At 42.8% G+C, this 24,823-nt stretch overlaps 1 protein-coding gene across 3 annotated transcripts in view; it reads left to right on the top strand.

Moving 5' to 3' along the window:
* Positions 1 to 24,823, top strand: part of TRAF3 (TNF receptor associated factor 3) — a 138,405-nt gene that overhangs the window by 83,262 nt on the left and 30,320 nt on the right. For all 3 annotated transcript variants that reach the window (XM_036881953.2, XM_036881949.2, XM_036881951.2), the window contains 4 exons: positions 17,180 to 17,441; positions 19,423 to 19,474; positions 22,167 to 22,271; positions 22,852 to 23,019. In XM_036881953.2, coding sequence (XP_036737848.2) covers positions 17,197 to 17,441; positions 19,423 to 19,474; positions 22,167 to 22,271; positions 22,852 to 23,019 — 570 coding nt within the window. In that variant the 5' untranslated portion in view covers positions 17,180 to 17,196. The remainder of the gene's footprint in view (positions 1 to 17,179; positions 17,442 to 19,422; positions 19,475 to 22,166; positions 22,272 to 22,851; positions 23,020 to 24,823) is intronic.

The following is a 24,823-nucleotide window of genomic DNA, read 5'->3' as shown; positions in this document are numbered from 1 at the left end:
GAAGTGGTATTTCATGATGTTCAGTTTTTTTGAGCATTAATTTTTTTAGGAATTTACATAAAATTCACACAATGTGCTAGCCATTTTAAAGTGAACAATTCAGTGCTATTTAGTACATTCACAGTATTATGTAACTACAACCTCTATATGGCTCTGAAACATTATCATTACCCCAGAGCAGTTGGTCCTCCTCATCCATATCCTTCAAGCAAAGAGTCCTCATTATCTTCCCCCTCAACTCCTGGCAGACATGAATCTGCATTCTGTCTCTCTGGATTTACCTTTTCTGTATATTTCATATAAGTGGAATCATATAGTATGTGACTATTTGTTTCTGGTGTCTTTCACATAGTATAATGTCCTCCAGGTTGATCCATGTTATAGCCTGTATCGTTACTTCATTTCTTTTTATGGGTGAATAATATCCTATTGTATGGCTATAGCACGTTTTGTTTATCCATTCTTCTGTTGGTGGACATTTTGGTTGTGTCCCCCGTTCGGGTACTGTGAATGGTGCTGCTGTGAGCATGTGTTTTCCTATGTTTATTTGAGTACTTTTTTCAGTTCCTCGAGGTATATACTGAGGAGTAGAACTGCCGGGTCATATGGTCATTTCAATGTTTAACTGTTTGAGGAACCACCAAATTGTTTTCCACGGTGGCTGAATCATTTTGTATCAGCAGTGTGTGAGGATTCCAGTTTCTCTACATCCTAACCAATATTTGTTATTTCACCTTTTTAAAAAAATTATAGCCATTCTGGTGGGTATGAAGTAGTAACTCATAGTGGTTTTGATTTGTATTTCCTTAATGACAAATGATATTGAACATCTTTCCATGTACTTTTTGCTATTTCTATAGCTTCTTTGGAGAAATATTTATTCAGATCCTTTGCCCATTTTTTAATTGAGTTGTTTGTCTTTTTTGTTGTAAGACAAAAGTTGTAAGACTTCTTTATGTATTCTGGATACAAAAACCTTACTAGGTATGTGATTTGCAGATATTTTCTCCCATTTTGTTGTTGCACATTCCTGGTAATGTCCTTTTATGTACAAATGTTTTCAAGTTGATGAAGTCAAATTTATTTTTTCTTTTGTTGCTTGTGCTTTTGATGTCATAGCCAGGAATCCTTTATCAAATTTAAGGTCATGAAGAGTTACCTCTGTGTTTTCTTCTGAGAGTTTTATGGTATTAGCTCTTGTATTTTAGTTGTTGATCCATTTTGAGTTATTTTGTGTATATGGAGTGAGGCAGGATCCAAGTTCATTCCTCTGCCTGTTGTTGTCCTAGAGATTGTTCTTTCGCACTAAATAGTTTTGTCATCCTTGTAAAAAATCATTTGGCCATTTATGTATGGGTTAATTTCTAGACTCTCAGTTCTATTCCATTTCTTTATGTCTATCTTTTTCCAGCATTACACTGTTTTGATTACTGTGGTTTTGTAGTAAGTTTTGAAGTAGTAAGTTTGAAAAGAGCGAGTCTTTCAACTTTGTTTTTATTTTTCAATATTGTTTTAACTCTTTGAGGTCCCTTGCAATCATATCTGTAGAGTGGTCTGGTAGTATTAGTCAGCATTCTCCAGAGAAACTGAACCAGTAAAGGGTATGTATATATGTATGTGTATATTTATGTACGGAGAACAAGGTTTTTATTTTAAGGAATTGGCTCTCACAGTTATAGAGGCAGGCAAGTCCCAAGATCTGCAGAGTGAATTGGCAAGCTGGGGAACCAAGAGAGCCAGTGGCTTAGTTCCAGCCTGAGTCTGAAGGTCTGAAGCTGGGAGAGCCAACAGTGTAGTTCCTCTGAAGGTTGACAGGCTTGAGAGCCAGGAAAAGCTGATCTTTCAGTTCAAGTCTGAAGGCACAAAAAAGACCAGTGTCTCAGTTTGAAGGCAGTTAGACAGAAAGAATCCTCTTTATCTGGGGGAGGGTCAGCCTTTTTGTTCAGTTCAGGCCTTTGATTGGATGAAGGATTGCCTCCCACAGATAAAATTTACCAATACAAGTAGTATTGCCATTGTAACAATATTAAGTCTTTCAGTCCATGTATACAGATTTGCTTTGGAACAGATGTCTTACTATTGAGTTGTGTGTGTGTTTTAATTTCTTTCAGCAATTGTTTGGCAGTTTTTGGTGAACAATGTCTTTTACCTCTTTGTCTAAAGTTATTCCTGGGCATTTTATTCTTTTGGATGCAATTGTAAATGGAATTACTTCTTAATTTCCTTTTTGGGTCTTATATTGCTGGTATATAGAAACCAACTGATATTTCTGTGTTGATCCAGTACCCACAACTTTGAGGAGTTTGTCTTTTAAGTCTAGTTTTTCTTGTGAATTCTTTGGGATTTTATATCTGTGGATAAAGATAATTTTACTCCCCCCTTTCTAATTTGGATGCTTTTTATTTCTTTTTCTTGCCTAATTGCTCTGGCTAGAATTCCCAGTATAATGTTGAATAGCAGTACATCCTTTGCTTCTTCCTGATCTTAGGGTGAAAGTTTTCACCATTAAGTGTCTGTTTTTCATAGATTTCCTTTATCATGTAAAGGTAGTTCCCTTTTAATTCCTGGTTTTCTGAGGGTTTTATAATGAAAGGATGTTAGACTTTTATCAAATGCTTTTTCTACATCAATTGAGGTGATCATGTGGGTTTTTTACCCTTGTTCTATTACTGTGGTGTATTACACTAATTGATTTTTTTATATTGAACCACCCTTATATTCCTGGAATAAATCCCACTGGGTTATAGTGTGTAGTACATTTAATGTTCTGTTAATTTACTTTTCTAGTATTTGTTGAGTGTCACCTTCATTTGTGAAGTATAGTTTTGCTAGGAGAGGATTCTTAGTTGCTTTTTTCTCTCATCCCTTTGAATTCGTCATCCCAGTGTCTTCTGTCTTCCACGGTCGCTGATGAGGTATTGAATGTTAATCAGAGAGAAAAATCCTTATGTATGTAAGGAGGTGCTTCCCTGTTGCTTTCAGAATTCCCTTTTGTCTTTCAGCAATTCGATTATGGGTACTAGTGTGGGTGTCTTTGAGTTTGCCTTACATGGAATTTGTGGAGCTTTCTGGATGTGCAGATTAATATTTTCCATCAAATGTAGGAACTTTTTGTCTGTTATTTTTTCAAATATTCTTTCGACCTCTTTTCCTCCTTCCTCTCCTCTCTGGAACTCCTATACTGTATATGTTGGTATTACTGATGGTGCCTCACAGGTCTTTGAGGCTCTGTTAATTTTTCTTTATTATTTTTTTCCTTCTGTTATTCAGACTGGATAAAATTGATTTATCTTCAACTCCCAATTGCCCTGTTTTCCAGTACTCTAATCGTTCTGGCTGCTCGTTCTGTTGTTGAGCTGCTGCAGTGAATCTTTCGTTTCAGTTCTGGTACTTAAAGTCCATGATTTCTGTTTGGCTCCTTTTTACAATTTATCTTTATTGATATTCTCTTATTTCATGAGACATTGTTCTAATAGTTTATTTTAGTTCTTTGAATACAGTTTCCTTTATCTCTTTGAACACATGTGAAATAACTCATTTAAAGTCTTTGTAAGTTCACTGCCTGGGAATCTCCTTGATAGTTTCCATCACTTTCTCTTTTTCCTGTTAAGGGCCATACTTCCTTGTTTCTTTGCATGCCTTAAAACTGTTTATTGACAGTAGTCATTTTGAATATTACAATGTGACAAACCTAGAAGTGAGATTGTCTGCTCTTCCTAAGATTTGTTACTGCTGCATATTACAGTTGTTTGTATAATGACTTTTTTGTGCTGATTTTATAAAGTCTGTATTCTTTGTCATGTGGTCACTGAAGTCTCTATTGCCTTATCGAAATGGTCAGTTAATGATTCAACAGATATTTCTTTAAGTGTCTGGATCCAAAATTATCTCCCAGTCTTTCAGGTGGTATCTGTGTGAGTGATGGAATGTGTTTTCCACTCAGCCAGGCAATAGACAACTCTGACTTAGCATTTGCTTCCTGCTTGTGCAGAACCTGAAGATCAGCCAGAGGTGAGAGCTTAGGACTTGCTCAGGTCTTTCCTGAGCATGCATATAGTCCTGGGCATTTACGTGGTCTTCTTGGTTCCCAGAAATGTTTTGGAGCTTTTCAAAGCCCTTATTTCCCAGCTTTTCCTCTCAGCCTTTTGGTTAGTTTAGCACAGCTGTTACTGAATGCCCCAGGTAGCAGCGACTGTTGGTGTTTTCAGTAAACAACCCCCTCCCGCCAGTAGCCACCCCAGCACTGGGAGAGTTCTGAGTTTGGTAGGGCAAAGGCAGGCCCTTGAGCTGGTCTTACTGGGAGCCACCAGATAGGCCAGAACAAACCACTGGAATTCTTTACAGGTGAGGGCTGTTTCGCTCCACTTCTACCACCACCCTCCAAAACCTGTACTGGGGTTGAAGGCTGTTACCTTTAAGGTCACTGCCTCTTGTGGAGTGGGCCAGGTTAAGGTGGAATGCCACTGAGCTCACTTTTACTGAGAGTCAGCTGATTCTCTTCAGTGTTCCTCTCAATGCTACACGCTTTTGATTAGTGTTCAGAGTTCCAAAAAAGTCGTTTCTGACAGATTTTGCCAGTTTTTTTCTTGCTTTTATTGAAGGATAGGTTTTTGGAGTTCTTTAATCGGCCACTTCTGCTGACATCCCTCACTAGTTTGTTCTTAATGTTGTGACCAATTTTGAGTTGGCCTAATTTATCTACACCCCACCTGATTTCAGAAAGGATTTAAGATGGCTTACAACAATAAGCAATATAAAAGATAAAATAAATTCTTATGTTAATATTTGTTGTGTGCCTTTTGTTTGGAAGGCATCCTAGTAAAAACTACACCCTCCCCTGTTGCTATTGAAAACTTGGTTCTGCAGACAGAAATTTTGTTTCCCTTCCAGTGGTCTTGAGGTTTTTATCATCTCTGTTAACTAGGTGGAGGGGAACCTGAAACAGATTCATCTCTGTGGTTTCTCCTTTTGCAAGACTCTCTATGTGGCCTTAAGGTGATTAAGTATCCATATTAGTGTCCAATTTTAGGATTATTCATTATTTTCTGCCTCTGAGTTTATTGTGAAAAAATTGCCTCCAATAATGGGTTTCATATATCCAAAGCTCCCTTTTCCTCAGGACACGACAGGTGAGTATTTGTCTTAAGATTCAAACACATTGTTCCTATTGCCCTCGTAGTTTTAGGAGGTAATTTGGTGATTCTTGCATTTCAAATCAGAACTGACTTCTCAGTGGTGATATGTGAAATGGCTGGCATCATCTGGGATCATCAATAAACCTTGAGTGTTCATCTCAAGGTGTCTGATCATGGACCCGCCCTTTGGGCCTTGCTCAGGGTTTGTCATTCCTGTCTCAAATAAGCTTTTGTAATTAGGAAGAATATTTTCCTTGAGCAGTGTGAGTTTATTTAACATAGTGGCTTGTTTGCTAGTTTTGTTAGAGCACACTATCCTTCTTTTGAAAATGGTGCTGTAGATTGGCTTAAAAATGGCGCCATGAGAGGTGAGACAGAAACCTACTCCCAAAACCACATATAATATGAAAATATAGCAAACAAAACAAATCCTGAAAGAGAAACAGGAAAGAAGGCTGCAGCAGATTGCTTACACCTGGGGAATAGAGCCCACCTCATGGAAAAGGATAAAGTACCAAATCTCTGATCCAGTGAGACCCAAGCCCTTCTTCCACCGCAGCTCACCATCAGGAGGGAGAGAAATGGAGCAGGAAGGGAGTGGAGGCCTAGAACTGCTGAACACCAGCTCTGGAGATCTGCTCTGGGAGCACAAACCTACATTACATGGTGCTTTGGAGATTATTGGTGTTGGAAAGCTAAGACAGGCAGAATATTTGGTGAGATTGAGATTCTAGCCACTTGTGGAGAACAGGAACCCACAACCAGCTGCTCTGGGGCAAAAGAAAGGTGGGCACTCTAAGAGACTTCCTAAAAGCGGGAGGTCTACTAAAGGGGCAAGGAATGCACAGAGCTTGCTGCTCCAGAGAAAGGACAGGTGGACAAAATTGTCCCAGAGCACTAAGCCCAGCAGGTTAGGAACTTTCAGGAGCTTCAGGAGTTTCATCCCACTGGCTGTCAGTGCAGCTATGAGGCCCCCCACTGTGATACACAGCCTGCCACTCCTCTCTGCCAGCACCAGCTTGCAAACCTGCTGCCCCTGCAATTGTGTCAGGCCAGCCAGAAGGAGGCCCCACCTAGGCAGCTACAAGTGCATAGCTTAGAGGCTCCTCCTTGGATGCTCAGCCCATTGGCCCTGGTAGTGGAGGCAGGCACTGCAGCTGGGAAGTAGGAAAGAGCTCTTTCCTCCCGGCAGGAACCAGCCCCGCTTGCTTGCGACTCCTGCCATAGCTCCAGGAGCTGAACAGCTCCAAAAAGTAGAGCTTCTCGTCAATAGAGGGAGCCACCTGCAAATATGAAACATCAAAGGAACCTGGTTGAAACCAAAATCCCACAAACACCAGAAAGGGGACCAACTGAAACGGAAATCACCAATCTTCCTGAAAGACATTTTAAAATAAAAATCATAAACATAGAGTGAGATTTAAAATGGTGTGAGAGGTGAGACAGAGAACTCTTCCGAAAACCACAAATAGTATGAAAATATAGTTAATTAATACAATGAACCCTAAAACAACAACAGGAAAGAAGGCTGAACCAGACTGCATACAGACCTCATGAACAGAGCACGCCTCATGAATCAGGGTAACGTACCAAAGCCTTAATCTGGCGGGACCCAGGCCCTTCCCCCACCCAAGCTCACAGTGGGAGGAAGAGAAACGGAGCGGGGAGCGGGTGAAAGCCTGGGACTGCTGAACACCCAGCCCTGGAGATCTGCTTTGGGAGCAGAAACCTACTTTGTGTGGTGCTCTGGAGGTTGGAGAGCTTGGACAGGCAGAGTGCTTGAGAGACTGAGATTCCGGCCATTTGTGGAGGACGGGATCCACATCTGGCCTCTCTGGGACAAAGGAAAGGCAGGCGGTCTGAGAGGCTTCCTAGCAGCAAGAGGGCTGCTGAAGGGGTGGGGTTTTCACGGAGCTTGCTGTGCGGGAGAAGGGACAGCTGGACAAGGTTCTCTGGGCAGGCACTCCATCCCCCTGGCTGGCTGCTCAGCTCCAAGGTCCCCCACTGTGACACCCACCCTGCCAAGCCTTCGTACTGGCCTGACAGCACTAGCTCACAAACTGGAAGTCACTGTGCTGGTGTCAGGACAGCCAGAGGGAGGCCCTGCCTACAACAGCTAGAGACGCACAGCGCAGAGGCTTACACCTGTGTGCTCGGCCCACTGGCTCTGACACTGGAGTCAGGCACCGCAGATGGGAATCAGGAAACAGATCTTTCCTCCCCCAGTCACAAGCTCTACTCCCCTATGATCCCCAAACTCACTCTAGGGACTGAGCAGCTCCAGACACTGGAGCTTCTGGGCACTAGAGGGCACCACATAGAAATATGAAACGTCAAAAGAACCTGGTGCAAACCAAAATCTCACAAACCCCAGAAAAGGGGCCAAATGAAACTTAACTCATTAATCTTCCTGAAAAAGAGTTCAAAATAAAAATCATAAACATACTTATGGAGGTACAGAAAAATATTCAAGAATTCAGGAACGAATCGCAGATGGAGATTAATCATTAAGAAGTTCCATAGCATAGAGAAAAAAGGAACTCTAAGAATGGAAGAATATTGAGAAAACTGTGACAAATCCAAACAGAACAATATTCGTATTCTAGGGGTACCAGAAGAAGAAGAGAGAGAGAAAGGGATAGGAAGTGTCATTGAAGAGGTAATTGCTGAAAGCATCCCCAATCTGGGGAAGGAGATAGTTTCTCAGGCCATGGAGGCGCACAGATCTCCCAACACAAGGGACCCAAGGAGGACAACACCAAGGTATATAATAATTAAAATGGGAAAGATCAAGGATAAAGACAGACTTTTAAAAGCAGCGAGAGAGAAAAAACATCACATACAAAGGAAAACCCATCAGGCTATCATCAGGTTTATCAACAGAAACCTTACAGGCCAGAAGGGAGTGGCATCATATATTTAACATAATGAAGCAGAAGGGCCTTGAACCAGGAATACTCTACCTGGAAAGGTTATCATTTAAATTTGAAGTAGGGATTAAACAATTTTCAGATACACAAAAGCTAAGAGAATTTATCTCCCACAAACCACCTTTACAGTGCATTTTGGAGGGACTCCTATAGATGGAAATATTCCTAAGGCTAAATAGATGTCACACAAGGGATAGACAAAGAGTATAGAATATGATTTATAACATACAAAGAAAGGAAGAGAAAGAAAAAAGGAGGGAAAAAAAGAATCTTTAGGTTGTGTTTCTAATAGCATAGAAAGTGAGTTAAATTAGACTGTTAGATACTAATGGAATTACCCTTGAACCTTTGGTAACCACGAATCTAAAGCCTACAATGGCAATGAGTACATACCTATTGATAATCACTCTAAATGTAAATGTTCTGAATGCACCAATCAAAAGAAATAGAGACACTGACTGGATAAAAAAACAAGACCCATCTATATGCTGCCTACAAGAGACTCACTTCAAACCCAAAGACATACACAGACTGAAAGTAAATGGATGGAAAAAGATATTTCATGCAGCTAATAGTGAGAAAAAAGCAGGAGTTGCAGTACTTGTATCAGATAAAATAGACTTCAAAACAAAGAAAGTAACAAGAGACAAAGAAGGACATTACATAATGATAAAGGGGTCGGTACAACAAAAGGATATAATGATTACAAATATCTATGCACCCAACACACAATCACCTACATATATGAAACAAATACTAACAGAATTAAAGGGGGAAATAGAATGCAATGCATTCATTTTAGGAGACTTCAACACACCACTCACTCCAAAGGACAGATCAACCAGACAGAAAATAAGTAAAGAGACAGAGGCACCAAACAACATATTAGAATAGATGGACCTAACAGACATTTACAGAACACTCCATCCAAAAGCAACAGGATACACATTCTTCTCAAGTGCACATGGAACATTTTCAAGAATAGATCATATACTAGGCCACAAAAAAAAGTCAGTAAGTTCAAAAAGATTGAAATTGTGCCAACCAGCTTCTCAGACCACAAAGGTGTGAAATTAGAAATAAATTACACAAAGAAAACAAAAAAGCCCACAATCACATGGAGGCTTAATAACATGCTCCTAAATAATCCATGGATCAATGACCAAATAAAAACAGAGATCAAGCAATATATGGAGACAAATGACAGCAGTAATTCAACACCTCAAAATCTGTGGGATGCAGCAAAGGCTGTGCTAAGAGGGAAATATATTGCAATACAGGCCTACCTCAGAAAAGAACAATCCCAAATGAACAGTCTAAACTCACAAGTAATGAAACTAGAAAAGGAAGAACAAATGAGGCCCAACATCAGTAGGAGGAGGGACATAATAAATATCAAAGCAGAAATAAATCAAATTGAGAAGAATAAAATAATAGAATCTGTGAAAGCAGGAGCTGGTTCTTCAAGAAAATAAACAAAGTAGATGAACCCCTAGCTAGTCTTATCATGAAAAAAAAGAGTCTACATACATAAACAGAATCAGAAATGTGAAAGGAAAAATCACTATGGACACCACAGAAATACAAAGAATTATTAGAGAATACTATGAAAAATTATATCCTAACAAAGTAGATAACCTAGAAGAAATGGACAACTTTCTAGAAAAATACAACCTTCCAAGGCTGACCCAGGAATAAACAAAATCTGAATAAACCAATTACCAGCAAAGAAATGAAATTGGTAATCAAAAAACTACCTAAGAACAAAACTCCTGGACCAGATGGCTTCACCGCTGAATTTTATCAAACATTTAGTGAAGACCTAATACCCATCCTCCTTGAAGTCTTCCACAATGTAGAAGAGGAGGGAATACTCCCAAACTCATTCTGTGAGGCCAACATCACTCTAACACGAAAACCAAGCAAAGACACCACAAAAAAAGAAAATTACAGACCAATTTCGCTGATGAACATAAATGCAAAAACACTCAACAAAATATTAGCAAACCGAATTCAAAAATACATCAAAAAGATCATCCATCATGATCAAGTGGATTCTACCCAGGGATGCAAGGATGGTACGACATTCAAAAATCCATCAACATCATCCACTACATCAACAAAAAGAAGAACCAAAACCACATGATCATCTCCATAGATGCTGAAAAGGATTCGACAAAATTCAATATCCATTCATGATAAAAACTCTCAACAAAATGGGTATAGAGGGCAAGTACCTCAACATAATAAAGGCCATATACGACAGACCCACAGCCAGCATCACACTTAACAGCGAGAATCTGAAAGCTTTTCCTTTAATAATGGGACCAAGACAAGGATGCCAACTCTCCCCACTTTTATTCAACATCGCACTGAAGGTCCTAGCCACGGCAATCAGACAACACAAATAAATAAAAGGATCCAGATTGGTAAAGAAGTTAAACTGTCCCTGTTTGCAGATGACATGATATTGTGTATAGAAAACCCTAAGGAATTCACCCAAAACTGATAGAATAGCTGAATTCAGCGAAGTTGCAGGATACAAAATTAATACACAGAAATCTGTTGCATTCCTATACACTAACAATGAACTAGCAGAAAAGAGAAATCAGGAAAAAAATTCCATGCATAGTTGCCTCAAAAAGAATAAAATACCTAGGAATAAACCTAACCAATTAGGTGAAAGAACTATGCCATGAAAACTATAGGACACTCATGAGAGAAATTAAGGAAGATACCAATAAATGAAAACAAATCCCATGCGCATGGATAGGAAGAATTAATATTGTCAAAATGGCCATCCTACCTAAAGCGTTCAGTGCAATTCCTATCAAAATACTAACAGCATTCTTCAACAAACTAGGGCAAATAGTTCTAAAATTCATATGAATCCAGAAAGGACCCCAAACAGCCAAAGTAATCCTGAGAAGGAAGAATAAAACTAAGGGAATTACACTCCCTGACTTCAATCTCTGCTAAAAAGCCACAAAAATCAAGACAATCTGGTACTGGCTAAAGAACAGACCCATAGATCAGTGGAACAGAGTAGAGAGCCCAGGTATAAACCCAAGCTTATATGGATATTCAGTGGGGAAAATGATAGCTTCTTAAACAACTGTTGTTGGCAACTGGACAACTACATGTAAGAGAATGAAACTGGATTATTGTTTAACTCCATGTACAAAAGTAAACTCAAAATGGATCGAAGACCTGAATGTAAGTCATGAAACCATAAGACTCTTAGAAGAAAACATAGGCAAAATCTCTTGAATATAAACATGAGCAACTTTTTCCTTGACACATCTGCTTGGGCAAGGGAAACAAAAGCAAAAATGAACAAATGGGACTACATCAAACTAGGAAGCTTCTGTACAGCAAAGGACACCATCAGTAGAACAAAAGGGCATCCTACAGTATGAGAGAATATCTGACAAGGGGTTAACATTCAAAATAAATAAAGAACTCACATGCCTCAACACCCAAAAAGCAGATAACCCAATAAAAAAAATGGGAGAAGGATCTGAACAATCACTTCTCCAAAGAGGAAATTCACATGGCCAACAGGCATATGGAAAGATGCTCCACATCACTAATTATCAGGGAAATGCAAATTAAAAACCACATTGTGATATTACCTCACGCCAGTTAGGATGGCCAACATCGAAAAGACAAGGAACAACAAATGCTGGCGAAGATGTGGAGAAAGGGGAACCCTCCTACACTGCTGGTGGGAATGTAAATTAGTTCAACCATTGTGGAAAGCAATATGGAGGTTCCCCAAAAACGTACAGATAGAAATACCATTTGACCCAGGAATTCCACTCCTAGGAATTTACCCTAAGAATGCAAAAGCCCAGTTTGAAAAAGACATATGCACCCCTATGTTTATCACAGCACTATTTACAATAGCCAGGATACGGAAGCAACCTAAGTGTCCATCCGTAGATGAATGGATAAAGATGTGGTACATATACATAATGAAACATTTTCCTCCATAAGAAGAAAACAAATCCTTCTATTTGCAACAACACAGATGGAGCTAGAGGATATTATGCTCAGTGAAATTAGCCAGGCAGAGAAAGACAAGTACCAAATGATTTCACTCATCTATGGAGTATAACAACGAAGCAAAACTGAAGGAACAAAACAGCAACAGACTCACAGACTCCAAGGAGGGACTAGTGGTTACCAAAGGAGAGGGCTGGGAGAGGATGCATGGAGGGAGGGTGAAGGGGATATATTGCACATAATCTTTTTTGTGTCAAATATCATCTCACACTTTTTTTTTGAAAGGTAAGGAAGGCTACCAGGTGGAGACATCTCAGAACCCACCCTTCTCTCCTCCCTGAAGCAATCCTTTCTGTACCAGAGCTGTGCGCAGTTGATTATCTGGGAGGGAAGGAGGCTGGTATCTAAGCAAATGTTAGAGGGCAACCATGCCCTTAAAAAGCTGAAAAGAGAATACCCAGGAGTAGAGCCGTCTTTGTTCCATAACAATAGTGAGATTGCTGACACTGAGTGCATACTGTTTCTTTCCCCCATTGAATGGCCTTGGAACTCTTGTCAGAAACCAACTGGTCATAAATGTAAGGGTTTATTTCTGGGCTCTTAGTCCTTTTTCACTGATACGTATGTCTGCCTTTATGCCATTACCACAGTGTCCTGAATAATTTGTAGTAAGTGTTGAAATAAGGAAGTATGAATCTTCCTACTAAGTTGTCCTTTTTAAGATTGTTTTGTCTATTCTGGTTCATTTGCATTTCCATATGAATTTTAGGTTCAGCTTATTTTTTTTTTAAAGACAGTGTTTAAATAGGAGTTGAGTTGAATCTGTAGATCAGTTTGAGTAGTAGTGTCATCTTAGCTGTTACGTATGCTAATCCATGAACATGCTATGTCTTACCATTTATGTAAATGTTTAATGTCTTTCTACAGTGTTTTGTAGTTTTTAGTACACACATCTTGCCCTTCCCTGGTTACATTTATTTCTAAATATTCTTTCTGATGCTATTATAAATTAATTGTTTAACTTCATTTTTGGATTGTTCATTGCTAGTGTATGGAAATATTACTGACTTTCGTATATTGATCTTATTTCCTGCAACTTGCTGAACAAGTTTGTTAGTTCATCTCACTCTTAGTTGATTTCTTAATATGTTCTATATACAAGATGATGCCATGTGAGCTAGAAATAGTTTTACTTCTTTCCTTCTATTTGGATGACTTTTATTTATTTTCCTGGCCTAATTGCTAAGAAGGGATTTTTAAATAAAATGCTTCAAGCCATCTCAGATGAGGAAACAGCCCGTCCTTGTTGGGCCTCCTGACCCCAGTCGTCAGGAGGGTGTGTCTCCCGTATGTGCAGTGCTGCAGAGGGATTCCACGTAAAATGCCTCAGTGACGTCTTTTTAAGGCTCAGAAGATAAGTGCTGTGCCCAAGAGTCCACCTCAGGGAAGCAACACCGGCCAAAGCTTCCCACCTAGACCTCTCTGCCCGGTGCCCTGCCTGTCCAGCTCCCCCAGATCCCGCTGCTGCCCCTCCTACATGTCCTTCTCTGCTGTAATTGGAATTATGCCACAAGTCCAACTCATGATGCCCTAATCTTCCCACAGTAGAGTGATATCTTCTCTTCTGCATATCTGCAGCCTTCGTGATTCTGGCTGGTGTTTTCCCCATCTGCTGCCGGGTACAGTTGTTGACCCCAGTGTGCTCTATTCCCTTGTGGCTCCTCAGTGCTCTCCAAGGCAGGAGCCTGTGACGCACAGAGCTGTGCACGTCGTAGGTGCCTAGTGTATTTGTTGAAATAAATTGTGGCTGGTCTAGCAGACCCTTGCAGAGTCACTCACCCGAAGAAGTGTCTCCCACCCCAACCCCCACGTGTAGAAGGGTGGTGTGTGCCCTCAGGCATTCCAGGGCTGAGCCTGCTGACAGGCTCCACGGGAGATCCCTGATGTTCGTACAACAGCGTGACCAGCAGCTTTTCCCTCAGAGCCCTGCTGGGGCTGAGATGCAGTGAGAAGCATTAGTGTTGAGTGAAACGATACTGTCTTTCATAGTGATTGAACATGGAGGAAATGTAGTGTGCAACCTTTTTACTAGGGTGTTTGGCAATGATTATAATATTTAAATGCATATCATCTTTGATCCAGCATTTCTGTTGCTATATGCTTGCCTAAACTTACAAAGGTAAATGTTCATGGATGTTCACTGTAGGGTATCCACAATAGCAAAACATCAAACCTAGCCTGACTCTCATAAGTGCTACTGGTTATATCAGTTATGATAAGCCACACAGTGGAGAGCTGTGCAGCCCTTCAAAATAATCAAGTGGATCTTTGTATGCTGATACGGAAAACCATGAGAAAAGAAAGTGGTAGGTTGGTTTGCATGTACAGCACAGTTTGTGCAGAGGGGAAGAAAAGACATGTTTTCTTGTATGTGTATCTGCCACTTCTGGGTGTCTGCAGAGTTGCACAGAACACCAGAAGGGGTGTCTATCTCTGGGTAGTTGGAGTAGGCAATCTGGTACATGTCCTTTGCACTTTACACCCCACATCTTAGTCTGCAGTTGTCTCTGCGAGCACGTGCTGTGCAGTCATCCCCACAATCCCAGTCCAGAAGAGCCTGTCATACCAGCAGGACAGGAAACCCCGTACCCAGCTGTAGGTGGCGCCCTCCCCCAGCCCCTAGGAGCCATGAATCTGCTCCCTGACTCTCTGGAGTTGCCTGTTATGGGCAGTTCATGCTTGCTAGTTCTCCTGTGCTGCTTTTTCCTCACTTGGAAGTGTCAGGTAAGGAGGTCTGTTTTCCTTGTCCTGCTCTCCCAGCACTGTAGACCTCTTTCCTCCCTTCCCCATAGGCTCATTCTCAGGCCAGCCGTTTAGCTCAGGAATGAGCCATGCCCAGCACAGGGTGCAGGGGCGCTTGGGTAAGGTTGTGGGAGGCCCCTGCTGCAGTGATGCCCAGGCCCTGCATTGCAGGTAAGTCGTGCAGTCTAGACCCATAACAGCTGTGGGCTGTGTCCTGAGGATCCTTCATGTGCTGGGGATGCCTTTTGCAACCACTTACCTTAAGTACCCTATAAAAATGAAGGATCCGAAACCACATTCTTGCTTGTATGGTGTATCGCATGATGTAGGTAAATGAGCATTAGCTTGACTCTACGTTAGTTATGTCTCATATTTGAAGTAGGAATTCACCTCCAAAGAATCAGACATTAATCATTAAAAAACTATTCATTGACCACACAGCTTCCTAGGTGCTAGAGGAGAAAATCCTAAGCCAAAGTTATAAGTAGCTTTGAATCTAAGCAAGGGTTTTCAAGGCACGAGCTATAAGATCCGATCTGAAAGCTGAAGAGTCTTTTTTTCCCTGGGAAAGTCAGTTGTCACAGAAATCCAGTTAGGCGTGAGCAGCTCAGACCTGCCCTGCCTCTTTTTGTTACTCACCGATGTGTATTGAGTACCTTCTGCCCACCAGGCAGTATTCCAGGCGCCTGGAGTTTGTCAGTCAACAGAACAGTGTTGTTGGGGAGCTGATATGTTACCAAAGGAAGAGAGATGGTAAATCATAAGCATGTGGCCTTAGAGGGCGGGAAGTGCCATGGAAGAGGCACAGACAGGACAAAAGGAGTCAGGCAAGGAGGGGTGCCCGCAGTGGGCCTCCCTGAGCAGGTGGGGAGGGGCATGCCAGGAGGAGCAGCCTCGGGGGCTGGTGGTGACCTAGCGCATCTGCAGGAGCAGGGCCCATGTGGAGAGCAGGGAGGGCATGAGTGCCAGAGGCCGGGTGGCCAGTGTGCAGACTGTGACCCTTTCCTCTGACAGGCAAAGTTAGCATGGCACCTTTCTATTTAGCATCTTAGTTAACAGGATTCTGATCAACAAGTTTGTGAGCAAAGGGTCTTTGGCCTTCTGAGGTCATTTTGAAACTTTGTTTTTCACAAATAGGTGGACTTCACAGAAGGCTGCCACACTTTGCCATAGTAATGTTCTGGTTTATTCCCACTAACCCGTGTTCGACTGGAGCACCATCAGTTGGTTTATCTGTCAGTGGTCTGCTGTGGTATTAGTTCCTACGCACCCGCAGTGTGAACTGCTCCTTCTTTCAGCCTCCAAAAGAGGCAGAAGGCCTCTCCTTCTAGGGTGAGGTAGGGTAGGGTGGGAGTGGAGGCGGATGCCCAGGACCTTGTGAGTAGGAAGAATTGGCCCTTATACTTGTAAGTGGCAGACGGATCGAGCAAGAACAGTGTAGTTCTGAGACCTGCTGAGATCTGCCCAGAACTACCTCTCCAGGCTCGCCAGATGCTCCCGTGCACCTCAGCTACAGGGCTGCTCAGGGCGCTTCGTGGCTTGTTCCCAGGAACTACGCACTTTGCTAGTTGGCAGGAGCTTACAGGTGGGAACCACCCGTCTGTGCACTCGTCACCATCACACAGAGGGCCCATCCAGCCCCAGTGTCTCTTCCGCCACCTCTGTCCCCGCACCAAAGTACCTGTAAATCCACAATGGGTCCACCACGAAACTGGTGCCCTGTGCAGGTTCCTGCTGTTGCAGGGTCAGTGAGGGAGGTGGGGCCAGGCAGCCAGGTGTGAGTGGCAAGCTGGGGACATGCTCTCGTGGGGCCACCCTGTGGGAAGAGTAGTGCCCCCCATCTGCAGACGCCGTAGAATGTAAAGCACTGTTGGAATGAGAGACATGTGTGCAGACTCCAGAATTGGCTGCAGTGTCATCACAGTGGGTCGTGTCATTGAGGCTGTCATCTGGCAGTGAGGCTACAAGGAAATAAAACTGGCTGTTACTTCAGCCAAAACATCAGAATGATGCACAGAACTTGAAGGTACAGCAAAGTAGTATCTCTATTTTAGAGAACCGTAAAAAGACAGTTTATACCTTTCAGAAAGCTTTTGAGCAGGCATGCTGACAGAAGTGTCTGAGCAGTAGACAGGGAGGGGGCCGTCTGATCGCCCCTTGTTCCTGTCACCTGTTACCACGAGGAAGGGCTCTCGTGTAAACTGAAAGCAAACCTGTCTCGGGAATTTTTGCTTTTCTAAAGCCGTTTGTTGACACAGGATGACATGGTCACACTCTGTTCGTTTGCTGTCACTGTCCCCACAGAATTTCACTTTTCTGAAATGGAGTCGAGTAAAAAGATGGACTCCCCTGGTGCCCTGCAGACAAACCCACCGCTAAAACTGCACCCTGACCGCACCGCCGGGACGTCAGTGTTTGTCCCTGAACAAGGAGGTTACAAAGAGCGGTTTGTGAGGACTGTGGAAGACAAGTACAGGTGCGAGAAGTGCCGCCTGGTGCTGTGTGACCCGAAGCAGACGGAGTGTGGGCACCGCTTCTGTGAGACCTGCATGGCTGCTTTGCTGAGGTAGGCGCCATCCTGGTCTGGGTTCACCAGCCTTTGAGCTTCACCAGCCCCACTCTTCCACATGCTCCTTTGTTCAGTTCCCTACAAAAGGAACCCTGAAGGTGTAAGGCTCTGCAGGAACCCGAATGAAATTCTGAAGGCTAGCTAACAAGTCATTTAGGACCCAACGCAATAGGACCCCATGCCTGAGTTTGTGAGGCCTCTGAGCCCCACGGCCTGGACTGCGCAGCCCGTCCCCAAGCATCTCCTGTAGTCACTCCTGCACCTGCCTCTGTCCTGGTGGTGCTGGCCACTTTGCCCTGGTGTCCCCAGGTCATGGTGCTGAATTTTGCCTGAGAAGCTCACAGTTCTGTGCGAGACACACCCATCAGCAAGTGGCAGAGGAGACCACCAAGTGCAGGTGCTGTGCTGCACGGAATGGACTGCCCACCTCCCCAGCCTGAGGGAGTCCAGTCTATGTGCACTTAGCCCTGGGCCTTTGGAAGCCCTTGTCAGTGGAGTATTGATACCATTTTAGAATCACAGAGGTAGTTACTAAGGCAGGCTGGAGTTTCACAGCAGAAACAACACTGGCCAAGAAAGCATCCTCGTTCATTCCCCAGGTGTTTTCCAGGCACAGTGCTGGGCACCAGGGTTCTGGCAGAATGTGCTCAGACATGGTCCCCCGATTAGGTACCGGGGCCTAGGCAGCTGCCCCCTTCTCTTCCTGATTTGGCACTGAGGACATAGCCCTTGATGGCCGAACAGCAGCCAGCCTGCCTCCACTGTCACTCTCCTCTGGGTACTTCCAATTTTGGTCTTATCTACTTACCCCAGACACGGAACCAGCTTCCCCTGCTGGTGGGTAGACTAACTCTTTGGGTCCTGCTTAGTGATGACATTAGTGGACTTATAGCACCTGATGTCCCTTAACACGTGGACCTGGGCTGCAGCTCTGGGCCAGGGAGGGCTTCCTGGTCACAGGTCCCTGGATGGTGGGATCCAGTGGTCCGTTGCTCTTCTGGTTTCCATCCTTTTTCTGCTCCTGCTCCATATTTTGCAGGTGTCAGGGGACCCCACTCAGCTGCTGCTCAGCCCTGGGGTCTAAGGATAGGAAGAGATCCATATGATTAAAACAATTCAGCATAAGCTCTGTATTAGTATAGCCTAAATGGATGAGCTTTTATTTTAAAACATAGTAAGTTCTTTCCCGACCAGCCCTCAGCTCTCCTGCCAGCCTTCCCAGGCCTGTGGAGCCTGCCGCTCCGCCCAGGCCTGACACACACGTGTCCAACCCTGCCTCCTTCCGGAAGCCTCTGCTGACACTTCCTGGCCTGGACTCCTGAGCCCTTGAGTGTCTAGGGCAGGGACTGTGCACAAACTTAGTTTTTATTTTTAATCTCTAGGAGGTGGTTACCAGGCACAGGATGGGGTTAGAATCAATTCCAAAAAAGGGCAGCTTGGGAGCAGTGGCTCATGTCCTAAGTTTGGGGATAAGAATGATATAGGAGACTAATGGTTTCTTTTTAAAACTAATGGGTCAGTTTTAAATTCTTGTACTCTTATGGTCTATGGAATCTCAGTAGCCTTTTGATATTCATGAAGGAAAATAGCTTGTGGAGAAAGTAGTGGCTATTTTTATAAAGCAAGGCCATTTAAAGTCTCTCCTAATAAGCTGTGGACACTCACACTGAAGATCCCCTCCATTGAGCTAGTTTTGGTTTCTGAAATAAGATTTCACTTTTAATTGAAAGGGGCTTTCCAAGTGAGACTGATCTAAGCTGTTCATGCTTAAAAACTTCCTTATGAAAAATTACCACTAAAAAAAGAATTAAGCCCTTAATCCTATGGCGTTCCTATTTAAACCAAATTTACCATGGCATCCTAAAAAGCTCTGGTTTGTTGCTCTGAATTCATATAGCAAGTTTGACCATAAAGTGAGTGCTTCAAATGAGAAGGGACTTCTGATCCAACATACATATATTCATGTGTTTCCCCTCAGCTCCTCAAGCCCGAAATGTACTGCGTGTCAAGAAGGCATCATTAAAGATAAGGTATTCTTGTGTCTTTAATGAACTATTTTTGTGTCTTTAATGAATGTTTGAAGCTGCATAGTCCTTCCACATACTTGGCATCCAGTGCTCTGGTGCTCTGACCTTACCTCAGAGCTTGACAGCTGGTGCCGTGGAGTTAGGACAGGGAGCGTACCGTGTAAGCACCTGGACAAATGGGTGTGTGGCCTGGGCAAGGTGCTTCACCCTCTGAGTCCCCTCCTCAGACTCTGGGAGGCGTGCGAGGTGTGAAGGCGTCAGCGTTCGTCATGTACGTGATGCGTGGGTCATCTCTGGTCTTTCTCCCAGGTGGCTTGCACTGGACTCTTACAAGTGTGCTAGCTCAGGTGCTCAGTTGAATTGCTCCTCCCCCACCCCCGTGCGATATCTTGAGGTCATTGGATGCCTGTGAGATTCTAGCCCCTCCCCTCTGCACAAGACAGTGTGTGCCAGCGAGAGCTCGTGGGTGTCAGTGCAGACTCAGCACGAGGCCCCCCAGGCCTCCCACCAGCTTCCCATCTGGGGCCCGAATCACCTCGTATGGCATCTTTGTGGTCCTTTGCATGCTGCCAAACCCTGCTAGACACACTTGTAGATTGAAATGACTCGTTCTTAAGTACTTAAAATACCAATAAGAATGTGTGGTTCCAATATTTTGATTAATAGACCTAACAGTTTTTTAAATGTAAGTCATTCATTGTACAGTAAAATTCTTGCTCTGGGGTTTTCTTGTCTAAAGCACTTTGCAGATCAGGTTTGTCTTCAGGGCAGCTCAGATAAGTGCAATGATCTGAGGGGTGCTGGTGCTAGGGCCTCTGGGCTGCCAGAACTAGGGCATCCAGAGCAAACCTGCCCTGGACAGCTTACAGACCAACTTGGCCACATGTCCATGGCCTTATCTTCTTGGCATTTAGGCTGTAAAGACTGCCCTTTGTAACTGGAAGGGGATTGTTTTCAAGAAATTAAAAAGAGAATCTTAACATGGTAACTAACTGCTACTTTGTTAACATGTGTCTAACCAACGTGTTTGAGAGAGAAGGTTGGAACAGTGACCTTGTCTCTTGTTTCTTTATTTGGAATTATCCCTATTTTTTCAATGACATTGATGGTTAAAGAATAAGTGCTAATTTTGTTGAAGAGTCATAAATGAGTCTGCAGCCATAGATCCATGGGAAAGCTGGGCCGGAGGAAACAAGATGTGCCCCTCAGCAGGTCACCAATGATGGCAGCTGCCAGGGGGATCTCAGGTTCCTCATCTATAAAATGGAACAGTTGCATTAAATCGTCTGAGAGCTTTTTCAGCTCTAAAATTCTGAACTTTTATTAGTCTGATGTTTTTGATCTATGAAGTTAAACTCAAATTTAAAGTTAAACTAAATGGCACAAAAGGCAGCTTATTTCTTACTGATTAAAAATATCTGTTTTGTTGACTTTAGTATCTTAAATTATGACTTTTTTTTAAACAGTCATGTTTATGCAGAAGGAACAAAATAGCAATAGACTCATAGACACTGAGAAGGGAGTAGTAGTTACCAAGGGGGCTGGCGACCATGGGGCGTGGAGGAGGAAGGGGATTAAGGGGCACAATAATTCAGTCACAGTACAGTACACAGGGACTGTAGTACAGCACAGAAAATACACTTAATGACTCCATAACATCTTACTACATTGGTGGACAGTGACCCCACAGGAGGGGGAGAGGACTTGATAATCTGGGTAAATGTTGAACCACTGTGTTGTGTATTTGGAACCAGTGTAAGATTACATATCAATGATACTTTAATTTTTAAAAAGTCATGTTTATGAAGGATTAGATTTGACTCTAAATTAGTTTAACTCTTAGCAGCTGTTGATTCTATTTCTTTGCCTGTGGAGTTGAGGAAGGCTTACTAAGATGCCTATTTTTCCACTCTTACAGTGTCACATGGGCATCTTAGAGATGCCTGAGGACTAGGCACAGATTGTGTTTTACAAGGAGTCAGTTTGCTTGTTTTCTAAGGGAAAAATAAAGTTAAAGGAAGGAAGGTTTTCATTTTCAAAGGGGCACATTTTCATTGGTGGATTAACCTCAGGTTTTGCAGTATATATCCAAGAGTTATTTTAAATAGGGGGCTAATGTCTCCACTTTGGTGAAAAATGAGTTATGAGTGACATGACCTTAGGAGAAAGAAACAAAATAAATGTTTTACAAAGCAGCTGCAAGATATGATCTTTTACAGTAGCTTCTCTGTTTTTTCTAGGAAGTGATCTAAAAAGGCATCAAGCTGCAGTGGGTTCTGCCTTGTCTCTTCATAGAAGGCATACTGTCAATGGCCATGTTCACTGGCTCCTGGAAGTCTCTGGAGTCCAACTGTGCACTTGAGCCTCTTGTGCCCCCAATTTAAGATTATGTCAGAGTTAATCCAAAATGTTCAGATGCTCCAAAGTGATCTTTAATTATTCAGCAAAACTTGTTTTCTTTTGACTTATCTAATAAAAGGTGAAAGTTAAGGTTGCATTGTTTAAATTGTGTCTTTTAGTGGGGGCAGCTCCTTCATTCTGTTTATAGAAATTAGAAATTAAGATAGTCCTTAACATTTTCTGAGGTCCACTTAAGAGGTGCTCTCAGGATTTTTTAAAAGTGGTTTTGCCAGTTCAAAGTAACAGCATGTGGAGATGAAGAAATTTTAATCCTCTAACTGTCTCTCGATTTCAGGTGTTTAAGGATAATTGCTGCAAGAGAGAGATTCTGGCTCTTCAGATATATTGTAGGAATGAAAACAGAGGTTGTGCAGAGCAGTTAACACTGGGGCATCTGCTGGTAAGTGCTGAGGCCAGAGAGCAGGTTTCTGCATGAAGAGATGCAAGTTCCTGATCAGTATGATGTGGCACGTTGAGACCATGCTTATATTATTCTTTCAAAACAAATAATGAAAGCAGACAAAGCCACTTGGGTATGAGATGTTATTCTTACGAATCATGGTCTTTTTAAACACTGCCGCTCTCTTCAGCAGAGACAGAAATCTAAATCAAATTTTAATTTTGGAAGGCCCATTAAAACTTTCTCTTTTTTTATCATGAAATTCCACATAACTTATGTTTTTTTGATTAATATCGTATTTTATCCTGGAAGGATATTTGAATTGGAATGAAATAAAGGTCTTAGCAAATAACCATTTATTTATCCAAGAAGAAGAGTTGACTTAATTCTTCAAAAGCAATATAGTTTGAGTAATCACTAAACAGAAAATGAAATTCAGTGTGTCCTGCTGCATTAGTCCTCTGTGGAAACTGGTCTAGTGCAGATGGAACCATTTCTGTAGGATTTAATTACGTAGAGGCTACAGTCTGGTATTTCAATTGAATTTTTTGCCAGTTAAGGACTTTGAATTGTCTTACAGGTGCATTTAAAGAATGATTGCCAGTTTGAAGAGCTTTCATGTGTTCGTGCTGACTGCAAAGAAAAGGTACTAAGGAAAGATCTGCGTGACCACGTGGAAAAAGCCTGTAAATACCGCGAGGCAACATGCAGTCACTGCCAAAGTCAGGTTCCCATGGTTACGCTGCAGGTGCGGTATTTCCTCGTTTCACATACCTTCTGCTCAGTCCAGATATGATTTGCAAAGAACAGTTCTTCCAGTGAATGACTAATCGAACAGGAATAAAGAGAAAAGATAGGAGTCAATAGCATTTTTCATCTGTATTTCACATTTAAGTTTTGTGCTTTTTGCCCATTTTTATTTATATAATTAACATTTTTCATTGCCTTGATTGACTATTATTTGGGGTGCAAAAAAATGACTATTCAAGAAAGGTAGAATTTTTCACTTGTCCCAAGGAATGGCCTCAAAATCTTATTGTATTGCTTAATCTTTTTACAGTTCTGTGCCATAACCATCACTTTGACAGGCAATTTATCCTGAAGTATTGAGGTACAGCTACCTATCTTAGAGAAAGATGAGAATCTAACATTTTTATAACCTGATTATCTTGGTGTGTTTGTGTATTGTGCACATGTTAGAATGAGATCACTTATCCCTAAATTAGAGATGTTGGGGGCAGAGGACAAACTAACCATCAGTTGTTTAGTAACCATCAAATGTCTATTTGTTGAACAGATATTTCCTGAGTACCTACTGTGTACTGGGCACTGTTCTAGGAGCTGGGGGTTCAGTGATAGAGCTCATCTTCTAGTGGGATGAGATGGTTAACAGGCAAACAGAACACATAATGTGTGTGGTTTGTACTATGAAGAAAGAAACTGGCATCATGAGAAGAGGGGTGAGCAGTGCCAGCCACTCTGAGCAGCCAGGGAACTGATGAGGGAAGAGAATTCTGAGCAGAGGGAACAGCAAGGGAGTATGCAGGCTCTGAGATGGAGCTCACTTGGCAGATAGATTTCAGACCTTGAGAGGCCAGCTTAGCTCCTGTGTCCAGAACAAAGATGAGGTGCAAAGGTAATGGGAGGCAGACTAAAGGGTGGGTGCCAGGCACTGGGCAGCCTTGAGCAAGGGGGTGATGTTGTCAAGAGTTCTACGTTATGTTCACCCATTCCAATGGGTGTGACAGGTAGCCAGTGGGGAAAGGGGGGAATATGGCAGCAGGGCATAATGTTAGCCTGGAAGAGAGTAAGGAGAGGGAGGGAAGAGCAGTCATACTGGGCATTTCAAAGGTAGAGTCAGTGTGGCTGGCTGGTGGCTCAAAAATGAAGTATGAGTTAAGGATGATGCCAAGCATTTTCTTAACTAGAGCAGCTGGATGAACTGCTGAGGTGGAGTGCAGGGGAAAGTGGCAGGCTTGGGGGAGAAAATGGAGTGGGCTGACTGTAGATGTGTATTAACAGATGGTCCTTACAGCCCTGGGACTAGAGCAAGTGGAGAGCAGAGCCAGTTAGAGGACAGAGGCGTAGGCACATGAATGCTTACACATTGCTAAGAGGGGAGGCCACCCAGCAAAGGAGAGGCTCGTGTGGAAGGGTCAGGAGAGTGGTGGTGCCCCAGGCAGGGTTTGCTGGAGGGCGTGGTGGAGCAAGTCAGCCACCAGTGCAGCTGAGAGGCAGAGTAGGATGGGCTGGCATTGACCTCTGGACTTGGCAGCACAACGATTCCTGGGGTCATAGAGGGGAGGGGATTTGGAGAAGCAGCGAACATGAGGGCCACAGTCCAGCTCCTGATGGATATTCTTGGGTGTTACTGACCAGAATTTAGGGAGAGTTTTTGTTTTTTCTGTATGAAGTGAGATGCATTCTACTCTCTTTTTATTTTTTGGTATCATTAATATACAGTTATATGAGCAACATTGTGGTTACTAGATGTCTCCCATTATCAAGTCCCCCCCACATACCCCATTACAGTCACTGTCCTATATAGTCAC

The sequence above is a fragment of the Manis pentadactyla genome, chromosome 11 (genome assembly GCF_030020395.1).
Source record: "Manis pentadactyla isolate mManPen7 chromosome 11, mManPen7.hap1, whole genome shotgun sequence".
Lineage (NCBI taxonomy): Eukaryota > Metazoa > Chordata > Mammalia > Pholidota > Manidae > Manis > Manis pentadactyla.
This window is presented reverse-complemented; position numbering and strand designations above follow the sequence as displayed.